This window comes from Camelus bactrianus, chromosome 6, assembly GCF_048773025.1.
Source record: "Camelus bactrianus isolate YW-2024 breed Bactrian camel chromosome 6, ASM4877302v1, whole genome shotgun sequence".
NCBI classification, from domain to species: Eukaryota; Metazoa; Chordata; class Mammalia; order Artiodactyla; family Camelidae; genus Camelus; species Camelus bactrianus.
This window is the reverse complement of record NC_133544.1, coordinates 10,827,997-10,851,069: the sequence shown is the minus strand read 5'-3', so window position 1 is coordinate 10,851,069 and position 23,073 is coordinate 10,827,997. Positions and strand designations below refer to the sequence as shown.

At 51.5% G+C, this 23,073-nt stretch overlaps 2 protein-coding genes across 4 annotated transcripts in view; one reads left to right on the top strand and one right to left on the bottom strand.

Annotated features, from left to right (window-relative positions):
* RIN3 (Ras and Rab interactor 3) overlaps window positions 1–7,553 on the top strand; it is a 104,483-nt gene extending 96,930 nt beyond the window's left edge. Inside the window, exons 10-11 of one of the 3 annotated variants that reach the window (XR_012507414.1) lie at window positions 3,325–3,488; window positions 6,412–6,547. Coding sequence is in view for 1 of the 3 variants with exons in the window: in XM_074365110.1 (XP_074221211.1) it covers window positions 3,325–3,488; window positions 6,412–6,732 (485 nt within the window). In the remaining 2 variants the exon portion in view is untranslated. Of the gene's footprint in view, window positions 1–3,324; window positions 3,489–6,411 lie in introns of those variants that run through there. The other 2 variants (XM_074365110.1, XM_074365111.1) reach the window with 2 other exon arrangements.
* A 7,901-nt stretch (window positions 7,554–15,454) lies between these two features.
* Window positions 15,455–23,073, bottom strand: part of LGMN (legumain) — a 29,980-nt gene continuing 22,361 nt past the window's right edge. Inside the window, exons 9-14 of the mRNA XM_010968712.3 lie at window positions 22,205–22,323; window positions 22,029–22,118; window positions 20,094–20,294; window positions 18,062–18,232; window positions 16,258–16,325; window positions 15,455–16,016 (exon numbers count right to left, since the gene is read on the bottom strand). Of these exons, the coding sequence (XP_010967014.2) occupies window positions 15,974–16,016; window positions 16,258–16,325; window positions 18,062–18,232; window positions 20,094–20,294; window positions 22,029–22,118; window positions 22,205–22,323 (692 nt within the window). The 3' untranslated portion in view covers window positions 15,455–15,973. The remainder of the gene's footprint in view (window positions 16,017–16,257; window positions 16,326–18,061; window positions 18,233–20,093; window positions 20,295–22,028; window positions 22,119–22,204; window positions 22,324–23,073) is intronic.

The following is a 23,073-nucleotide window of genomic DNA, read 5'->3' as shown; positions in this document are numbered from 1 at the left end:
CTCTCTCTGTTTCTACCCCAATAGCCAGGGTGAGAGGTAGCAGCATCCAGGACAGCCCAACCTCACAGGTGTTGGACTCTGGGAGTAAGATGACTTGGGGGTCTCCAGCATGGACAGTGGCTTCCACCCAAGTCTACCAGTTGGGAGATCTCCAGCTAGAAGTATCTGGGCCCAAGAGTAGGGGGACAGAGCGCAGGGGGCAGGAGAGGGGGCAGTTCCTGAATTTCCCCAGCTTCGGCCTCCTGTCTTCACTGGGTGGTGGTGCACAGGGTGCTCTGTCACCTAAGCCTCTGAGGCACAGTGAAGAGAGGGGCTTGCCTGGAGGGGCACGGGATGGAGCGGCAGCGCCCCTGTGGCCAGTCCTTGCCCTCGGCGCTCTGCAGAGTCAGAGATGCCCGGGATAGGGGCGGGCCCTCGGGGAGCCCCCACTCTTGAGAACTTCAGTTGCTCCATCCTAAGAGGAGAACTAACGCAGGGTGTAGGAAAAAGAGCGGTCTGGAGGCTGGATTTCTGCCTCTGATTGTCTGGAGACCTTGGGTGAGTTACTTACCCTCCCTGGCTTGGAAAAGGGAAGGCATTGGGCTGGATTGGGGTTTTTTTGACCATCTGGGTGCTCTAGCCGTCTGCAGAGGCCGCTGGGGGCAGGATGAGAGACGGAGCAGGCCTCTGCCCTCTTGTGTTTCACAGTCCACGTGAACAAGCAGGTCTGCGTTCAGCGGGAAGTTGCGCTTGAGACCTTCACGTTTTTCAGCTGGTTCCACGTGCTGCCATTTGGCAAAGACGAGTGACTGGGTCCCACTTCTTTAGCAGCAGGTTTTTGGGGAGTGAGAGATCAGGGACTTCCTGTCAGAAGTAGAGAGGGCCTGACACTGGGCTGATGGGACCCTGGCCCTTGCCTAGCCTCTCTCCGCTTCCACCCCCCTGGGCAATTATGGGGCAGATGGGAGAGCCTGGCAGCTGCTGGGCACCTGGCTGGAGCCAGCTCAAAATCCGAACCTGTCCCAGAAGCACCCTCATGGATTCCTTTACCCATGTCCCCTCTGCGCACTGGCTGACAGCTGGCCATGCTGGACTAAGAATATCTCGTAGAGGTGATGAGTTTTTCCCATCAGTGGACAGCACACTCTACCCAAAGAGAACTCGGGCTCCAAAACTCACAATGGGAGGAGTCGCCTGCCACCTTGTGGTCATGGCAGGAATTACATGGCCCCAAGTCGAAGGAAAGTCTGCTGGGAGGGCCTGCAGGCTGTGAAGAAGCAGGGCTTGAGCAGGCAGGAGGGATCTGGCAGGGCTTGGCGTTCCTCCCCTTTGCCCAAGGGAGTGAGAAGCCTCCAGAACACCTCCCTTAGGTATCCTGACCACCATGCATTACTCACATGTTACTGAGCACTGCACTTTAGGTGTATTCACTGCATTTACTTTTCACATTATGGGATTTGCAGATGAGGAAATGGAAGCAAGGAGGACACTAACTCACCCGAGAGCGCAGGGCTGTCTGCTGAAGGTGGAGACCCAGAGTCTGTGCTCTGACTCCAAGACTGAACATTCCCAGTCTGTGCACTGCACTCAGCTCCTCCCTTACCAGCCAGTGGGCATGATCACAATGGGAAAGGGGACCATGGAGGAATGCCTAGTAGGGAACAGGGACTCTCGGCCAGCAAGGGCTGGAGGCACCAGGGAAGCACACACAGGCACACGTGGGCTTCGAGCTGGGCTGGAAAAGGAGACACATGAGTGGTCTACCGGCCCTTCTCTGATGAGAGACACCAAGTTCCATATTGGCCTTGACATACCTATTTCAAAAATGTCTTCCTACACTGCTGTGAAAGGGTGAGTGATCCTGTAGCCATAAACCCCTTTATCATACCCCCACCCACCTGGCCAGGGTGTGAACTTTTCCCATGTTGGTTGTGGAATTTGTAGGAATATGTAGTCAGATTCATCCATTGTAGCAGTTAGGAATGCTTTGGGCTGCAAATAACTCATGTAATTAATCATGGTTTAAATCAGAGTGAGGGGCTGGTTTTCTCTTGCATCAAGAAGTCCTGGGGTAAGCAGCTGATAATGATGGCAATTTTTAGCCTTGTTATCAGGAAATCATAGACCTAGCTCTTTCCATTTTTCTTTAGGATGTGAACCATTGTCTTTGTGCCCATCACCTCTGTTCACAAAACAGCTGCTGTGCCTCCAGGCTCACCTCTGTGTTCCAGGCAGGAGGAAGGGGGACAAGCAAAACCCGAAAGGATGCACTAACTGAGTCTATCTCTTACAAAAGGCTTTCCTGGAAGCCCCACCCTGGGACTTCCACTTACATCTAACATCCAGAACAGGGTCTCCTGCTCTCTACCCTGAGCTGCATGAGAGTCTGGGAAGTGAGAATTTTCAGTTGAGTGTTACTTTACCCCTCAGAAAAGTAGAGTTCAGTTAATTAGGAAGAAGGAGAAGATGGGATTTGGGTAGCTCACTAGCAGAATGGGCCTCATGTCAAAAATCATTGCCCTGGTCCCCAAAGAGCTGGGGAGAGGCCTGGTGAGTGGGGAGGCCCAGGGAAGTGCTCCAAGTCCCTGGCCAAGTCACCCCACAGCCTCTAAAGTGAGGGAGCTCAACAAGGCTAGTCCTCAAAAATTTTAACTAAAGCCTCTAACAAGCCAAGGAGAGTAGACTTGTAAGCATCTGTGCAAACTCTTGCCTTTTCTCTTAAAACTTCATATAAATTGAAATATCTTGAAGCTTAAGTTACTTTACTAAACATTAGGTATTAAGAATACATGTGAATTAACTTAAGAAGATAAAAGAAATGGAGAAATTGAACAATTCAAATTTTTTTACTTTCTTTAAATCTTTAAAAACTGTAATAGCATAATCATAATTAAATTTTTCTCCATATATTTTTAAGTTGTTTTTACAATAGGATCTATATGACATATACAGTGAGAAGTCTCCCGCCCACCTGTGTCTCCAAGGCACCCCTTTCCACACCCTAAAGACATCTATGGTTATCGGTTTCTTCTGTATCTTTACATTTTATAACTCAAAATCATTTTAAAAATCACTTTAAAAACAAGCAAGCGTTCCGTCTCAATGGGAGCCAGTGACAAACTTTGAGCAGGGCCATACAGCTTCGGGCTGGACTTAAGAAAGCTTGTGAGGCTGCGGTGGGCGCGGGGCTGAAGCTCACAGTGACCCGCTGCAGGTGCCTCCGGGCAGCGGGGGTGGGAGGGGATTGGGGAGGTGGGCGGGGCGGGCCTAGCAGGGACTAGCTCCCTCTCTTTGGGGGTGGGCGGAGACATTTCTAGCTCTGCCTACACACCCTTGTCCCCCCAGGTTCCTACTATCTGACCACCACCTACGGAGCCCTGGAGCACATTAAGAACTACGACAAGATCACGGTGACCCGGCAGCTGAGTGTGGAGGTGCAGGACTCCATCCACCGCTGGGAGCGCCGGCGCACACTCAACAAGGCCCGGGCCTCCCGCTCCTCCGTGCAGGTGACGCCTGGGACCGAGGGTGGGAGGAGGCCGGCGGGCTCTTACCCCTATTCCTTTCCTCCCGCCCGCCAGCTCAAGATCCAGACGCCAACTGGCCCCCAGGGGAGCTGTGAGGCAGAGACAACAGCTCCCGCCTGCCAGTGTGTGTCCAGCCCAGTGCCCGGTCGCGGGTTAGGGGTGGAAGTTAAGGGGTGAAGACAAGAAAATTATCACCGGGCATCGGGGTTTCAGTTGGGCAGACATGACAGGGATAGGAGGAATGAGACTACTGTCCAAGATTCCTTAGCACCTATGACGTCTGGGTAGGCTGTGAGGGCTGGAGATGGGAACGGTAAGTCGTCCCAGCTGAGAAGCACTTGAGCTAATCTACAGCCAGGCCCTTTGGTGCCTGGACAAATGCAGCAGCTACCAAGGGTCCCCCTGCCCCTAGCCTGCCCCGCTCCAATCCAGCCACCCATTCTCCCCCACCTCCCTATATACAGACTAAATATTCCAGCCATTGGTGGCCAGACTCCTACCTCCTCCCCTACTTCCATTATCCCACACACCTCGAGGCTGCATCACATCAGTACCCCTAATTCCCTGAACATACTGGGCTCAACTTCCTCGTGCTTAGCCTCTGCCCATGCAGGTCCATCTCTTCTTCTTCACCGGCAGACACTACCCATCCTCAGTTTCTCCAATGGCTCCTCCTCTGAGAAGCCTTCCCTGACATCCCCCGTCTGCCCCCTATTCCCTATGGCCTGGGTTAGGTGCCTTCCTCTGTGCTTCATGGAGGTACTTCACCCATCACAGCATATATCACACTGTATTGTAACCATCTACGTATGAAGCTATCGCCCTGAGAGAGCAGAGCCCACAGCTTGCATGTCTCAAGGGCCCTAAGCCCAGGGCCTGGGACAGAGTAGGACTGGGGTGTATGCAGCATGGAGGGAATTAGGACAGTGAACCAGGCTGCAGTCCAGAGCTGTAAATAGCTCTGAAGACTCAACTTTCCCTGGCACCCAGAGTACACTGGACCTGAACCCCACTCCTGGCTTTCCAGATTGCCCTTCTGTAACTGACAGAGCCCAGGCCTGGGAGGCCAGAGGCTCAGGGTATGAACCCAGCTCTGTACTAGCTTGCTGTGTGACCCCAAGCAGTGTCTAACCCTCTCTGGGGCTCAGTTTCTCTATTAGCACAGGAAGACTGTGGACCATTTGTGCTCTGTCTCCCCAGTACATATTCTGGGCTGCCAAGCTGATGTTCCCCCACCTCTAATCAATGGTGTCTTGACAATGTTTATTAACTGGTTCTCTGGGGAGGAAAAAAAAAAAAAGCTCTGATGTTAGCTCCTGTCAGTTTCCATGGTGTAAATACTCCCATCATGGCCAACTTCAAACTACTAACTTGGCATCACTGAACTTGGAGTTGGCAAGAGATGTACACAGTTGGCTTTCTCAAGCTGATATGAGCCAGCATGAGTTGGTAAGAGCCAGCTAAAGCACATTACTGCTCCTCACCGCCTCCTGGCACACCTGTCCCTCCACTGACTCTTGGAATATGGGCACTGTTGGTCCAAGCCTGATCCAAGCATTCCTTACTTCTTGCTTCCATCCCGGGGGTTCCCAGTTTGGAACCAGGCAGAGCGTCACTGCCTCCCACTGGGGAGGCAAAGCTCAGGAGGAGGCTTGGGATGAGGAGCCTTCTCAGCACTATCCCTGGGTCTGGGGAGGGCACCACCCTCTGCCCCCTCCCAGCGCCTCCTCTGCACCCCACACCCTAAATCCCTCCCTTGGGAGTGAAAGCCCAGAGCCTGACAGTCCTCAGTAGGTGTGAAGGGCACTTGGGAGGCCCAATAGGGGACAAGGAGAACACTCGCGGCCACCAAGACCCAAGGGAGTGGGCGATGCTTCCCCTCCTCCCGGAAGAAAGGAGTGATCCCAGTGAATCTTGACCCAGAGCCTGGCGCCTCATAGGTTCTCACCACTCTGTAGCTATGATTATCACCACTCTGAAGTGTCATTCCTTCATCATGAGATGGCTGAACCGTCTTCATTCTTCCACAAGGGGGCAGCCCTGTGCACACCACTTCTGCCCAGCCACGGTGTAAGGGCTAGTGTTATCCCCAGTTTACAGTTGAAGAAATGGAGACTCAGAGAGGTCAAAGTTACACAGTGAGTGGGAGCAGATTCAAGTCTAGGCAGGGACTGAGACGGTGGAGGAAGCTGTGAGTGTTCCATCTCCAGCCTCGCAGGCATCACCTCACTCCTGTGCACCTAGTTCATGAGCTGCAACCTCTCCAACTGTCTAAAGGCTCCATCCTTCAGGCCCAGCTCCCCAGCGCCTTCTACCAAGGCTTTTCCCCTAGCTTCCCTGCCTGCCTGCTCCTCCTTGGAACACCATCCCTCCAGTTACCCCCAAGCTCTTCCAGCCCTAGGGGCTGAACTGTTCTGCCTGCCTTAGCTGCTCCAGCTGAACCATGGTATGTGGCGGTGGGGTCTGCACCTCTGATTTTATTTATGCTGCCGTGCGCGCCCGGCATTGCTCCCGGGATGCAGGACTCAGGGAGGAAGAGTGACAGATAAATAGATGACTGCGAGCCCATGGACTGGCCGCCAGGGGGCGCGCTCACTCATTGCTGAGACTCAAAGCCCACCGGCTCATCCAAAAGATTGGCCCCATTGATAGTGAGGCTCAGAGAGGGAAGGGCTTTGCCCGAGGTCGCACAGCAGGGTCAGCCGCGGGTGCCCCGACCGCCAGCCTCACAACCCCTCCTGCCATCCCCTCTCTATAGAGAGGAGCGTGGGTCCCAGAGAGGGCAAAGGATTTGCCCAAGGCCACTCAGCTGCTCACCCCTGTGCAAGCTTCCAGCGTTGGGGTAGAGGAGACAACAATGCTTGGCCCCGCCGGTGACCCACGCCTCCTCCGCCTCGCCCCGCAGGACTTCATCTGCGTATCGTACCTGGAGCCCGAGCAGCAGTCGCGGACGCTGGCGTCGCGGGCGGACACGCTGGCCGAGGCGCTGTGCGCTCAGTGCGCGGAGAAGTTCGAGGTGGTGCAGCCCCAGGACTACCGGCTCTTCGTGCTGGTCGACGGGCGCTGCTTCCAGCTGGCCGACGAGGCGCTGCCCCACCGCATCAAGGGCTACCTGCTGCGGAGCGAGCCCAAGCGCGACTTCCACTTCGTGTACCGGCCCCTGGACGGCGGCGGGGACAGCGGGGGCCCGCCCTGCCTCGTGGTTCGGGAGCCCAACTTTTTGTGAGGCCGGGGCCCCGCGGCCCCTCCAATGGCAGTGGTCACCCCGGTGGAGAAGCGGGCGGGGTGGGCTCACAACCTCACAGTCCTGCTCATGCTCAGCTGCACCCACTCATCCATGCAGGAGCCCCACATCTGACCCCACCTAGACACATACACACTTCCAACAGGGATGCCCACACATCACACGTGCTTGCAACCCACGGAGCACGTGGTGGCAGGACAATTATGTAAACAACATGATCAGTGGCCCCCAGCATGCGTCCTGGAGGAGAGTCACAGCCCTGAGAGGCCAAGTTCCTCATTAGGCATGAAGGGAAACTGAGGCTCCAAGCAAGAAGGGACTTTCCAGCCCACTGCAGCAAACAGAACGCAAGCCTCGCCCCTGTCCCCACATGCCACCCTCACCCTGATCCTGGGCCTTTTCCCCCAGAGGGCTTCCTTTCCCCAGGACTGCCCTCAGGAGCACTGGCCTGGCCACAGCTACTCCCATACTCCCCCCAGGATGGAGTGGGGATGCTTTGGACCCACCCAGCATCTCAAGAGCATCTCAGGGTGTGTGAGGAGACAGGCCCCCCAACCCTGCACTGGAGCCTGCCTTCAGCTACCAGCACCAAGTCCCCCTGCCACAGCTCCCAGTCCCCTCCAGGAGCAGCCAGACGTACACTGGGACCTCCAGGTGAGGACAGTTCTTGGCTACACAGATGAGCCCAGCCTTGGCCACAGGGGACATGGACCAGGCCCTTTCCTTGGCAGGTGCACCCCAGGGCTGCAGCACTTGTGGCAGGAGGCACTGTGGGGAGTGGTTAATAAAAACCCTTTTGGAAACAGCATCTCCTTTTCTCAAGGCTGCGTGCTCAGCCAGGCAGGCCGCCCGCTAACCACCTAACCCTCTTCCAGGTGGGGTACAGAAAACCACCTCCTTTCTACTAAGGGCCCTATCTCTTGACAGAATCTGCAGCATCCTCTCAGCCCTCAGGGCCCTGGCCCCTGTCTCCCCCTCATCCTAGTCATCTTCCTTCCCAACATCTGTGGTTCCCATCATTCCTGCCTCTATATATTCTAGGAAGAGCATTCCATATAGCATATGCCTGGTCAAACTCCTACTCATCCTTCAAAGCCCATCTCCTCTAGGAAGCCTTCTCTGATTCTTAGGCTGACCAAATAGGCCTTGTCCACGTCTCACGGCCTCCTGGGCTTCTCTCTCCCAAAAGAGATCTCATCAAATTGCATTTGTCTGTTGATACTTCTGCTTTCTCCCAAGATTTGGACCATTCATGCCTATGTCCTCAGCATTGATTAAAAATCTGTGTCTGCTGAGGGCCTGTTCAACACTCTTCTAGGCCATGGGAAACAGCAGAGAACAAAACAAAGTTTGCATCTAGCCCCGATATGAACAGCAGTGAGCAGTGCGCTCAGGGCTCATCTGCTGGACTTGCTTGAATTACCCTCCTGGGCAGCAACCAGCTCATTCAGCCAGTCAACAAACATCAATCGGACTCTGGCTCAGAGCCAGCCCTGTGTAGATGCAGGGATTGCTCCAGGATGCAGCCAACCAGCCAGCCCTGGAGGACTTTCCAGGCTGGGGATCGGTGTCACAGATAAGAGAAAACAGGCGTATACACAGAAGCTGAGGGTAGCTAGCCATGCTCCCAGGTTGTCCTTTCCTCCTCCACCCCTCGATGCAGACATTCCCCTTCCTGAGCTTCCAGTGCTTCCTGCAGCCCTGAGCTGAGCTGACTAGGCAGCCTGGTGCCCCCACCTGTAAGGCAGGGTGCCCACTGCCTCCCACTGGGTCTGAGGCTGGCCAGGAAGGTCAGAGGGGGATCCGTTTACCCCAGCACCCTCTTGGGGTGGGGTTGGAATTCAAGGGGTGGATTGGGTATCTGGGGGTCCAGCTCCCAGCAAGGGGACAGAGCCAGCCAGTGAGCTGGACCAGGCGACCGCTGTAAGAACACCACCGTGTGTGTGTGTGTTTGTGCAAGTGTGTGTGTGTGCCAGGCTCACTGTCCTGGGGTCAATGCTTTGGTCCACCAAGCAAGAGAGGCTAGAAATGCTCTTTACCCATTTTACTGGTAAGTAAGCAGGGTTTTCAGGGCATTCCTGGACCTTGTTTGTGGAGGCTGGTGGGTGACACAGTCTTTAGCATCTGGAGACCATGCCCTTCCTCCGTGGACAGGAAGTGTCCTGGGATTTTGGTGTCCCTTTTTCTCCTGGAGGTGTTCATTGAGCTGACATTCTTCTGGTTTAAAAAAAGGAATCTGACTGATGCTCACTGAGGTGTTTTTGATTTAGCTGTGAGCACCCCATCCCAGAAAGGAGCTCTCTGAAAACAGAAATTCTCTGTGTTAACTAGATTTATTGTGGTGAGCATTTTGCAATATATACAAATATTGAGTTATCATATTGCACACCTGAAACTGATGTAATGTTATAGGTCAATTATACTTCAATAATTTTTTTAAAAAGGAGAAAATTGGAAAAAAGAAAAAAAAGAGAGGCCAGAGAGCAGGAGGGGTGGGGCTACCTGGACCCCTGTCATCCGTACACCTCTGCCCCCAGGGAGGTTTGGGGGCCTGATTCAGGGTCCAGAAACAGGGTCTCCCATGTGCCAAGCCCTCAGGGGTGCCTGGCGCTGGTTAGCAACTCCCCTGAGTGACTTTATTTAATCCACACGCCAGCCCCTGAGGGAGACATTTATGGATGAGAATGTAGAGACTCAAAGAAAGGGGGAGAATTACTCTGCTCAGGAGGCCTTAACAAAATACCATAAACAGACTGGGCGATTTAAATTTAAACAGCAGAAATTTATTTTCTCACAGTCTGGAGGCTGGAAGTCCCAGATCAGAGCTGGTGTCTCCTGGCTGCCTTCCCGCCATGTCCTGGCGGCCATTTCCCTGGCGCCGAGCACCCCTCCTGTTTCCTCCTCTTCTTATAAGGAGGCAGGTGCCATGGGGTTAGGACCCAGCCATGTGACCTCATTTTACCTTATTTAACTCTTAAAGGCCCTGTCTCCAAATATAGTCACATTCTGAGATACTGGGGGTTAGGGACACCATTCAGCCCATAACTGGGAGTGACTTGCCCACAGTCACACAGCTGGTTAGAGGCCAAAGTGAGATTTGAAGTCTGAACTCAGGGCTGACCTACCCCCAAATTCCAGGCTCTCTTTTTTACCCACATAGCATCCCTAGTGACCCGTTTGTAGAAAACCAAAGCCAGATAAGCCTTGCCTGGCAGGCCTACTCAGGTGAGGCAGCTGACCTGACCCAGAGCCCCACAGGCCCCAAGCAAGGGGTCAGTACATAACTGTGCACGCGGGTGTGTGCATGGGCGTGAGTGCATGGGGGTGTGTGCATGCATGCGCGCTTGTTTGTGTATGTGTGTGTCCAAGGGTGACAGGACCACAGACTGTGACATAGGACAGAGGCTCAACCCTGTCCCATCCCTGGCATCTGTCCCCTCTCCTCTGGACTGACTGACTGGTCCCCTGCCGAGGCCGGGGCTGGGGCCAGCAATGCTGGGAGAAGCCCTCTTCTGAAGAGAGACTGGGGCATGCGCAGGCCCTGCTGCTCCTCCATCCCCGCGGCCTACCAGTGACAGCTGGGTGCAAAGTCCTGTCCATCGTGAGAAATCCCAAACCAGCCCTGCAGATGCCTGGCCCACGATGACCTCACCACACCTCAAAGTAATGTATCCAGTGAACCCAGGTCATGACCAAGTTTCTGCTGGGGGTCGGGGCCGGGCAGCGGGGGAGGTGGGCAGAGACGAGCAGAGGCCTTGAGAGGGAGGAGGGACAGAGAGAGGAGGGGAGGGTCCCCCCGGTTCAGTGGAGATACCTCCCCTTTCCCCATTCGCAGACCAGCCTGGCGTCCCCACTGGGCACGAGGCTGTTTCTGGAAGGCCTGGCAGCTGGCATGGGTGTGCAGATGCGGTGGCTGTGTATGCACTCAGACTCCAGGAAACAGATTGCTCAGCAGGATCATATGAGGTGGGGGAAGTGGGGAGCAGCCAGGGTAGGACCCAGGCCCTCCCTTCGCAGGAAGGTCACGTGGAGCCGGGCTCTGGGGAGAAAAGTGCTGACTCACAGCTGCAGCTCTCCCTCCTCCCCAGCTGTCACGCTATTTGCTGGAAGACATCCGTTTCCCAGGAATGCCCTCCAGGAATCATCTCTCTGCAGCTGCCACTGACGCAGATGCAGATGGAGTCCTCAGCCAAAAGGGAACTCCGAAGTCTGGCTTCAAAGTCAGAAAACCTGCTCAGCAGGAGGGTGGGAGGAACTTCAGTTCACCGTCAGGGGCCTGGGCTCCAGGCCAGCTGCAAACCCTCAGCAAGATGCCCAACATCTTGGTGCCTCGGGTTCCCCTTTCCTCACGCAAGAAGGCTTAGGCCCTGATTTCCCAGGCTTGTCTCAGGGCTCACGGCAGCTCCTGGGTGGGGGTGGGCAGGCGAAGCTTCAGCTCTTTCGGAAAAGGGAAATTCAGGTCTGGCACATCAGGGCAGGGAGGTTGTTCACTGCCCAGGTTGCATGGCTGATGGGACAAATGGGGTTGACATCCAGTCTGGGCTCCACTTGTCAAGCCTGCAGCCTGGTACAGGGCTGTGTCCACCCAGAGAAAGGGACGCCTATTCCAAATCCACATGAAGGCATCAGATGGTCTCTAGGGTGTACAGGTGATCCCAGACCCCGGGGCTCTGAGCCAGGCACAGATTTTCAGTTTAATGTGACCAGTGTGGTGACTGCAGTCAGAGCAGAACATCTGGGGGCCTGAGGGAGTAGAGGGCATGTAACCCACTTGGACGAAGCAGAGGGCTCCCTGCAGAGCTGGGTGTCGTAGGATAAGGAGCTGACCAGGAAAAGAAGCTTTCTGGAATTCTCCATGGGTCTCTTGCATGTCTGGTGAAGAGTCATTGACAGCTTTTATTCCATCCACACTGTCTTCTGAAGAGTATCTGAACAGCCTTGGAGGATAAAGACAGTTTCTTCCTCCTGGAAAGAGCGCAGCATTTTTCCTTAAGAGACTAAAATGATGGCTCTCACCTTGGGAGATAGTGTCTCCCCCAGGGAAAACCTGGACAGGTTTGCTCACAGCCTTCTTCTTCCTAAGCTCGAGGTTTCTCAGCCTGACCCAGACCCCACTGTGTGCACAGCATCCAGCAGGGCCCACCCCTGCGTCCCCCTCGGGGCACTCAGCGGGCACAGGGAGTCAAAGCGTGAAACTCATGCACTCACTGGGTACCGGGAGAAATGAAGTTGCTCATCTCCGTCCCAGGAGTCTCGTCTCTCCTGCCAGCACCCGTGAAACTGTGGCAGGTGACCTTGTTAACATGCAGGTGGGGTAAACTCTCTGACTCTTGACAGTTTTTGACAAGGAAGATGAAAGAGAAAAAAATCAAAGAAAAGTGAAATAGGAGTGTGCTGTAAGTAGGGCCAGTGGTCAGTCCAGATGGCTGGACCATGAAGCCCGAGGCCAGGAATAGTGGGAGGTGAGGCCAAAGGGCAGCTGGGCCAGGCCCTGAGTGGTCCTGGCTGGCAGCACAGGGAGTCTGGAAATTCTCCACCACGTAGAACAGACTTGGAGGAGGGCCAAACAGGAGGCAGCAGCCACGAGCTCTCTTAGCACTTAGATTGCTGTATTGAAATCCTATTTCTCATGAAAAGAAACCAGAGTTCCCTGGAGAAATTTGATCCCAGCTTTGGGACAGGAAATGTAGAGTGAAACATCTTGATAGACCAGATAGGAAGGAAGCTATGGAAGTTTCCTAAGGTCATGTCAAAAGGGCTTGGGAGTCCACCTGGAAGATTCCATCAGACAAAAATGAACCATTTGAGCTTCAACACAGAAGTGCAATGGCTTGAAACCCATTAGCCATGTGTAAATCCTCTGGATCTAGCTGCTGATCTATAAGAGAACTGGGTGCCAGAAAAACATAGTGAATGGCCGCTTGAGTACATGATCAGCAAAGTCCAGACTGAGAAGCTCCACAGAGCAACAGCCTGGGCTCTTCAGCAGAAATTGGAAAGGGGGGGAAAAAAGATGAGGAGGAAACTTACAGAATAAAGGAGATTGAAAAGACACCATTTTGTGTGTGTGTGTGCAAGACTAAATGTATCCAGGGATGTACACTTGTGCTAAAACCACAAAGAACACAAGCAGAGTGGTTACTTTTTTGGTGGAGGTACTGTGACTGAGATGGAGCACAAGCAGGGGCTTCTTGTGTGGCTGGTATGATGGCTAATTTTATGTGTCAGTTTGGCTGGGCCACAGTGCCCAGATATCTAGCACAAGCAGGGGCTTCTTGTGTGGCTGGTATGATGGCTAATTTTATGTGTCAGTTTGGCTGGGCCACAGTGCCCAGATATCTAGTCAAGTATATCTTCTGGATGTTGTTGTGAAGGATTGTTTTGGATGACATTAACATTTAAATGAGTATAGACTTTGAGCAAAGCAGACTGCCCTCCATACTGTGGGTGGGCCTTGACCAATCAGTTGAAGGCCTTAAGAGAACAAAGACTCACCACCCCTGAGCAAGAAAGGATTCTGCCAGCAGGCAGCCTTTGGACTCTCCAACTCCTCCCTTGGTCTCCAGCCTACAATTCTGGACTTACCAGACCTCCAAAATTGTGTGAACCAATTCCTTCAGATAATTATAATATTTATTCAGATAAATATTATGTATATATACATACACACACAGAGACACACACACACACCCTGGGCTCGCTCTCTCTATACACACACACACACACACCCTCTGGGCTCTGTTTCTCTAGAGAATCTTGCCTAACACTGCTGGTAAAATTCTATTTCTTGACCTGGGTGGTAGTGACTGTATAATTCATCACACTTGCTTTGTATGGTCCTCTATGTTTTTATTTTATAACGAAAAGGTAAAAAAAGTGATTTGTATGTATGTGTGTAAATATGTAGAAAGGGGATTCTTGATGAATATAAACTGACATTTGGGATTTCTGGGAAGGAAAGGGGTTGGCCATGTTTTCTTTGAAGGTTTAGTTCTGCGTACCTCTGGTGCCAGAAAAACATGTTTGTACGTTTTGGACAGAACTAGAAAAAAAAATGCTGGTCCAAGGTGTGACACACATAGAAAGGTCACCCTTGTCAGAAATCTAATAGAAAATAGCTTAATATGAGGGATGGAAAGTCATTTCTGCTGGAGGCCTATCAACTAGATGAAGAGGAAAAAAGTCAAGGCAGTGTGACTTCTGAAACTCTGTCATTTATTTGAGAAATGAACAAGCTGCTTTCAACCTTTAGAACCATGAACATTCAAGTTTCTGTACTTGTTAAACAGTTAAGTGTACTTTTGCTCCACTGGGAGGACAAATAAAAAGAGAGGAGCAGGGTAACAAGGGCAGTTAACAGTTCTAGAAAATAGAAGAACAGAGTTTTTACGATGTGAATCTTGAGAACTTTTAAGAGACTCCTTTTACAAATTCTACTTTTTAGTATTTCTTTGAACATCAGCCGGCCCTCAGGACTGCCGCTGTTGAGCATTAGTGATAAACACACACACACAGGATGCTTCTTGTACTTGTTACTTAAAATCTTAAAGCCCCCCGCCAAATCTGTAGGACCATAAGAGTTCTTTATCCTGGTCACAGGATTGGCTCTATTAGGACAACCTCACAGAGAAAGGATAATCTGATTAAAAATGGGCCTATTGGAAACAAAGTATCACCCTTGAATTTGTAACAGACATAATCCTATTTGCCAGTATCTCAACTTCCAGTTGGTACCTCCAAATTGTAAAGGCATCAGTCATTGCTAAGTAAGACAGGTGGTCGCAGTTTAGTTAGTCTTCCTTTTTTTCTCTTTGCTTTATCTCTATCTAAACAGCCATCTAGCTATATGGCTTGTGTTTTTTAAAAATTATTGAAATATGATTAGCAAACCACATAATTCTATTTGATGTATACAATTCAATGGTTTTCAGTACATTCAGAGTCATACAACCATCATCACAATCAGTTTCAGAACATTTCATCACCCCAAAAGAACCCTCCTCCCCATTAGTAGTCACTGTTTCCCCACTTCCCTCTCTCCCCCATTCCTGGCACTACCCATTGACTTCCTGTTTCTATACATTTGCTGATTCTGGACATTAGATACAAATGGAATCATAGAAAATGTGGTCTTTGGGGACTGGCTCCTTTCCCTTGGCTGAATGCAGTAGCTGTATCAGTGTTTCATCCTTTTTATTACTGTATAATATTCCACTGCACAGCCAGAGTTAGTGTTACTTTTAAACATCTTCCACAAACCCATGGGGAGCACCTCCCCATGTGGGGCACAGGGCCAAGGAAAACAAAGGTAAGACAGGCAGCCTTTGCCCTCAGAGGGGCTCAGACAAGCTCCCACCCATGCCGGGTATAAGGGCAGACCTGACATGTACTGTGGGAGACCCAAAGAAGATGCAGGTGCTGACAGAGGAGAGGGGAGTTGGGGTGGGTGGGAGAGGAAGACGCTGCGGAAGAAAGGGCACTTTCTGGTACACCTTGAGATGTGTCAGATGGAGGGAAAGGCACTCCAGGGCAAGCAGCAAAGGCACAGGAGGCTGACAAGTCCAGGGAGGGCCAGGGAGCAGGGCCAGTGGCAGGAGGAGATCAAGGCGGGGAGGCTGGAAAAGCCAGACAGATAGGAGTGGGCCCCACCAGAGGGGCCAGGAGCATCAGCTACAAAGTCGGGGACCTGAAATTAATACTCATATTCAGTTATAAATCTTTATTTTTTAGACTTGTCCATTATTGCAAAATAAAATACAAAAGCAATCAAAAATTATACTATTTTCTAAAAAATAGTTTCCCATTTGAAGTTTATATTCCTCTTCAATAAAATCATTGTGAAGACTTCAGAGGTTCCGGCTTCAAATTCCTCAGAACAAAGACTTACTGGCTACAGAAGCTCCAGTGAACTTCTTGCTCCTTAAAAACCCTCTGAAAAAGCCAATATGCCTTTCTCAACACAGAGCGTTAGCCACCCAGATCTGTGGGTTTTTTTCAGAGGATCACACAGGATCAGTAGGAGCTGAGGACATAGGTAAAGGGGAGCAAGCCGTCTGGGGAGAGGCCTGCAGTGTGGCCCTGGAGTGGTCTGACCGCAGCCCCGGGAGGGCCCGCAGCACCAGGCCAGGTGAGTTTCCCTCTGGCTCCACCTCTTCAGTCTCTGATTAGTACACGTTCTAAGGGACAGTGTTCATATTTGGAAAAGCGCCAAGTACGCAGTGTTTCAGTAGTAACCAAGGCACACCTTGTTCATGGACAATTTTATTCTGTAAGAAACGGGAAGAAGAAGTGAATGAACCCGAAGCTGTCAACTCTGAAGAAATGAAGACACACAGAACCCAACACGCAACAGGGAGTCACACGTGACAGACCCACCCGGTGATGATCCCCGGGGGGGCATCTATTCGGGACTCCGCCACGGTGGGAGGGAGCAGCCGGCAGAAGCAAAACTGCGGCCTTCTGCTTTTAGAGGGACACCGGCCCTTCAAACGCCAGGTGCTGACTCACCTGTCAATCGGATAAGGGTTTTCGCAAAGGTTGACCAGCACGTACAAATGTCTCAAAGCATACTCGTACTGGAGGAAAACAAACCAAAAAGACGCGATCAAACACCATCATTTCACCACACAATCAATTCCTAACTTAGGACTGTCCTGCTTCTGTGGTCACAGACAGAGAGCATCTAGACCAGTGGTTCTCAGCCTTTATTGGGTCAGGATCCCCTCTCTCTCTCTGGATAATCTGGTGAGATTTCTGGACCATCTCCCAAGAAAAGTGGACCAGCGCAGGGAGGTTGCAGGCTTCCTACAGCACTCTCAGCCTCGGGCCTGGACTCCTGATTTAGAATCCCCAGGCCCGGCTCCTCTCTGTCAGCAAAGACCGCCCTTGGCAGCCTGGCTTTTGGTTCTGGGACACAGTGGTGAGGGAGACAGATGGTAAGTGAATGCGAAACCAGATGGCAACTGACAAGACCAAAATAACTGGGGATGTTTATCTTGAAAACACTTCAAAAGAATCTGAGAACTCTCATGAGGAAGAAAGGAGAGACTTACTTTCTGTGATTCCAGAGGGCAAAAACTTAACACCAGAGGATAAAGTATTAATTAAATAAACAGGAAATTTTAAATTATTAAAGAATATTTTGTTAAATAAGTGAAAAATAAAATTGAGAGCTTCTTAATAATGGAGAGCTACCTCCCAGTGCCCAGCACTCCATCCCTGGAAGTATCTGGGTGTCACCCTAGTGTGCACATCACAGCCCAGAGACAACTGTCTGCAACGATGAAAACATTCCATTCTTAATTCAGGAGCCACTAACCACAGGTGGCTACTGAATACTTGAAATGTGGCTACTGTGGTTAAGGAACAAAATTTTACATTTTGTTTTAATTAATTTAAATTCAAGTTTAAGTAGCCACATGAGGCTGATGACTACCATATCGGAGAGCAGAGGTCTAAAGCAGCACTTGACAAACATTTTCTTTTAAGGACCAGAGAGTAAATCTTTTGGGTTTGGGGGGCTGTAGGAAATAGTTAACTCTGCTGCAGCATGAAAGCAGCCAGAGACAACATGACTGTGTTTCAGTAAAACTTTATTTGTAAAAAACTGTGGGCAGGAATTGGCCTGCGGGCCAGTTTGCTAACCCCTTCCCCAGAAGGATCCAAGCATCACACACTACTGACCAGAAAGGAGGCTTTTAGGTACCTTCCAACCCTGCCATTCCACAATCTGTAAAAACCAGCATCACATACTACTGACCAGAATGAAGACTTTTTAGGTAACTTCCAACCCTGACATTCTACAATCTGCAGAAATTTGGGACTTTCTTCTCCATAGGCCAGGGCCTGACGTCAATCATAAACCTTTGGGAGGGACAGACCCAAAAGGGAGAAAACCTGTGTGGCTGGTGTGAGGGGTAGGGGTGCGGGAGGCGGTGTGGCAGGGACACCACAATGTGAAGAGAAGGAACTCCCCTTCAAGTCCAGTAGAAGTGGGAGGTGAACCACCTATGACTGGTAAGCTCTCCTGTCCCCTGGGACAGTTAAGAGTATCTGTGACTGGACTTCAGGTCAGTGAATCAGGACAACCTTCCTCCTTTCACATACCCACCGAAGGCCAACGAACTGGCCTGTTATTTCCTTAGCCTGGATTAGCCTGGATGTAACCTTTCACAAGGCAATGCATTCCCCTGTGATTCCCAGTGGATGATACTGATTCTGATTTGGGGTTAAAGATGCAGAGAAAGGCCAAGTTCATTGGACCAGGGAAGGCAGGGTGCAGAGGCCGGCAGCCCCAGGGGTCTGTGCTTACCGTAGGAGAGTGCCAGTTGAAGCAGTGTGTGCGGAAGTGTGACACGGCCGCCTGGTAGCAGTCATGCGCTGTGAGCGGGGCTCTCTGGGACAGGAGCCTGTCCCCCTCGGCGTCCGACCCCGAGATCAAGGAGACAATCTTTTGCACTGACTTCTCAATAACGTGCCTGGCCTGCAAAGAAACACATCTTTTTGAAATGTATCTTCCTTATCACAGTCTCTCTTGGAACCCCGGAACAGGTGGAAGCTTCTCTTCACACAGCCCCCACCCGAGAGGTTAAAACAGATGCCAACAGATGCGCACAAAAGCCTTCTGCTACAGCCGGAAACCTTCACAAGTATCTTGCTTTTTAGGGCTCTTCTGGCATGAAGGAAACATTTAAATCTCAGTACCTGAAGAGCAGGTTGGCTCAGTCTGAGGGAGAGGGGGTGGTGTAGAAATTGTGCCCCAAAGCAGACAAGTAGACTATTGTCTCGTAAGTGGTGTGTGTTCACAGGCACCTTTGCCCTTCCCAGAAACCAAGTGCTCAGACAGAAGGACACAAAAGGGGGCATCATTTTCTTCCCAGATAATGAAAACCAGCATCATAAGGAGGAAAATTCTACCACATCAACCAAAACCTACAATCGAATCCTCCTGCTCCCCAGCCAGGGTCTGTTTCGCTCGTGTCTGAATGCAGCATAGCCTCCCTGCCCACTGTGTGTGAGACCAGCGGTTCTCAACGCGTGGTCCAGGACGGTGGGGGTCCTCAATGCGGGGCCTCTCAGATCTTTCAAGGGCTCCATGATGTCCTTCCTTTCCTGACTATGTCTCTGTGCAAGGCTGCATTTTCTTCATATACTTCAGCCAGAAAAACAGAGCCCAAGAGAGTGAATGCAGATGCAGGTACAAGGATCCAGCTGTCTCCTATTACGCTGGGCAGAAGAGAGATTTGCAAAAATGCAAAGTGATGCCACTCTTCTCACCCAAAGTGCTTTTATTTCAGAAAATGGTTATTTTTCATAAAAAGTACATTCACATAAAATGGGTTTATTATCATTTCTAGCACTTTTAAAATCTCACTGTTCATTTGATGCAGTAAATATTGATATAACTCACATAAACAAAAACTCTCTGGAATCAATCATTTTAAGAGTGCCAAGAGGTCCAAGAATAGAACGTACGAGCACTGCTGTATTACACTGATACCAACGGCAAAAAAAGATTAATGTACCACGTATGGAGTACCATCAGGGTTATTAGGTGTATGACTTCAAAACAGATCACACAGACGTTTTTTCTTTCCTAGAAAAGTCAGGCTGTCTCCAGGCACAGCAGTCCCGGTGCTGTGCTGATGAGGGGGACAGAAGCTGGCTCTGTTGGGAGGGACACTCGATCTCTGCCCAGCATCCTGTGAGTACATGCTTGGTGGTTCTACCCACACAGCTAGAATTTGAAAAGAAATTCGGCCAGTTCCAAAGAAACTGCTAAGCTGCAGAGAACAACCCAGTCATCATAAAAGATTCCCCAAGCATTTTAGGAAGAACTTGGGGCGGTAACTGTCTTTCTTTCCTAAGGCAGCAGAAATTTTTTGTGGACTGGATTAAAAAAAAAAAAACTCACCAAGCAGCAAAACAAAAATGTCTTCTAAGTTGATACAACACTGTAAACTGACTATACCTCAATTAAAAAAAAATCTTACAAAAAAATGTCCTCCAAGCAACTAGGTGTAAAAGAAGGAACACCCACGTGCCGTGGCTTCTTGGCATGAGACAGGGAGGGACAGGCCTCCTTCCTTTGCTCCCTGCTTCCAAAGGGGTCAAGGCCAATTTACCAATGAAGAATGAAGCCGGCCACTTCCCTGCTCACTCACTTCCACTTTTCAGAGAGTACAAAGGCCGGTTTCCTTCCCCACATACTTCCGTGTGGCAGGAAGTGACCCCAAAGCTCTGTCACCAGGCTTCAACCAATGAGGAATAATGGTCAGGAGGCAAAGACAGGGCTCCAGCATGCTGCCCGTGAGACTGGGAGCCGGAGCCTGACCGCCACTTACCTCCAGATGCCTGTCTATCTCCTCGACGAGACGCCTGGACTCCTGCAGATCGTTGGTGTTCATCAGTTTCCTTTTCATGATGGTGAGAGGCACCTCAGGGCTGGGAGTGAGGTCAAGGTGTTTGACTGGGGGCAGGGAGATGGGAGAACTAGCTTTGTGTTTCAGACCCTGAAACTGTATCAACTTCATGGTAGAGATGGACTGAGGAGGGAGAGAGAGAGAATGAGAGAGAGATGGTTTAGCGGGAAGAGCAGATGTGCTCTTGGAGTTCATAGTTCACCCCATGTGGTTTCAAGACCACTGCAGGGTCACAGCCGCAGCCTGAAAGCACGTGCTTGGCCCTCAGCAACAGGCGAGGCACCACTCCTGAGCACCTGAAATCCACCGGTGATGAACTTCCAAGATGCCGGGCATCCTTAGCAGCAGAACCGCTCCTCAGTTCCCCTGAGCTTGGACCAGAGTCCTTTCAGCCAGTGGTGACTGTGGGCTGTGCTCACCCCACCAAGCTCACCTGCCTGCCCCTACTGACTAGCAAAGGAAGGTGCAGAGCATCTGTCCAGGTCAGAGCTGAGGTCTGGGTCCACTGAGACAGGCAGACCTAAAGCTGCGGAGAGGCTGGGCGGACACTCGGCATCAGGGCTTCACAAGCAGGACTGGCTGCCTGGCTCTGTTTGCCCACAGGGGTCACTACAGGCTGATCCCGATGACCGGGAAAGAAATGCTATGAGCAATCATGTTCCTAAACCAGGAACACTGATCTAAAAATAGCTCTAAAACAAAATACCCACAAGTATATTTAGAAGCATAACATTTAGAAAAGATCCTTCACACCTCAACCAAGACTGGAAATGGCTAATGCTGAGGACATTTTAAGCAGAACAGAAGGCCCAGGGCAGAAGAGCTGTTGTTGGGTACCCCCTCCCTCTGCTCCCCCCACAAAGCCAGGGCAGTGCCACCTTTGACCCTGCCTCCTCCGAGGTACCTTCCCCAGCCTTCTCTCTGCTCTGTCCCTCCACTACCCGCTCTCAAAAGCCTGACCAGGCCCACAGCATCCTGGCCTCCCGAGCACACTCGTGGCCTGTGAATGCCCTGCTGGCTCACAGGCCCTCCAGTCCACACTCTGGCGGTGAAGAGCTGCAGGTGACAGCTGGACTGCCTGACTCGCCAGTCTTCTAGAAGGCCAATGCTTGCATCAAAGGAACAGACCTCAGCAGGCAAGCTCTCAGATGGTGGCAGGCCACCTCACTGTGGATGGTGTCTGGTCATACGGACGACTGGCAGCTGGCGTGCACCACCAATCACCTCCTCTGCATGTCACAAAGGTGAGCCCCAGGGGTGACACCTAAGGCCCAAGCCTTCAGCAGCCACCTGCTGTGACCTATGCCTGGACAGCCCTGATGGACTGACCTAGTGTACCACGTAGGTCCCTTCTGAACCTAGCTGGAGGGGATAAAAGTCTGTAATTCATAGCCAAAGGGTCAAGGTAACACCCTGTAACTGCAGGGATGCTGGACCCCAGAGGATCCAGGGTGCGGGGCTCTATGGGGCAAAGCCAGGAAACTCGCAGGAGCAGCTTTCAGTTATCAGCAACCTCTCCCTGTGGGCCAGGCCCCCTGCAGTGGTGGTGGTGCACCACCGTCTTTAATCCTCCCGACTACCCTGAGCGCTTGGGCTTTGACCAAGGAGGAAACAGAGATTCTGAGCAGTCAAGTAGGTTGCCCAAAGTCTCAGAACTTTGTGAGCTTGACCCTAGGAAGTCTGATTCCAAAACCTGGGCAGAATCTCCAGGATGGAGCAGCCGTGAGCGGCAGAGCCATCCCTGCCTCAGCCGCTCCTCGCCCGGAGGGATCCCTTTTCTCTTCACCAGATCAGCGTTCCAGGCAAGTCGGCCTGGGACTCGAGGAATCTTCAGGAGTGCGAGGCGCCCCTGCTCACCTTGTTTCCATACTGCATGACGTGGCTGGTGTTGGTGTGGGATTTTACCAGCTGGTACTGCTTGTGGAGGCTCTCTTTGTTCAGATCCTCCTGCAGAAATGGAAACATTCGAGTCCTTCGACGATCACAGCTGACAGCTAAGCCTCGGCTGGACAGCCGGCCCCCCGAAGGCTCACCTCGTCCGAGTCTTCCATCCAGTTGACGCTGTACCAGTCCCCCAGGTACGTGGACCTCTCCTCGTCATAGTAACAGGCGTAGGACGACTCCTCGGGGTTGGCGGCAGTCGTTGCATAAACTACAATGAATCAAAGACACCTTTCTGTCATGTTTTCTTCTTGGCCGTCTGCAGGTTCACTTGGACTTTGAGTTTCTCCTCCTTTCCTAGTGTAATCAACACAGGGAGGGCAGGGAGACCTCACTGTATCCAGCCCTGTTGACTCAGTTACAATAACTCGTCTAGAATTAAATGTGGAAGAAAGAAGCCAGCTGACACACACGTCCTGCAGCAACGAGCACGCACGCACGCATGCTTATTAGGACATCCAGCTGTTTTGGAACAATGCTGAAAGCTTTTAATAGCTCTGGAAACTTGAAGGGTAGGTGCCTAGTTTCATTTCCAGAGAAAGTCAACATTTATTAAAGAAACACTTAGGTTGACTGAACATATGAAATAGCCACCATTTACTACTGCGCTCCCATGGGCTCAGAACCGCGCTGGACAAATGTCATTGCTTAAAGCATAACTCCCCCAACAGACTTTATCTTTATCCCCATTTTACAGATGGGGATGACTGAGGGTTAAGAGGATAAGTCACCTGCCCTAGATCAGAGAGCCAACAAGCAACACATTGCAAAGGCCTGAAGTCCAAAGATTGTGATTTGGGACTTAAATAGCTTCACTGGAACCCAGCAGAGCACCATGGAGCTCACACCAGAGCTCACATCACTTCATTCCCTGACGTCTAATCCCCCAGGAGGAGAAGCCCAGAGCTGCCCACAGGTACCTCCCTACTTCCGGGCACCAGCTGCTCCAGGCCCTGGTTTA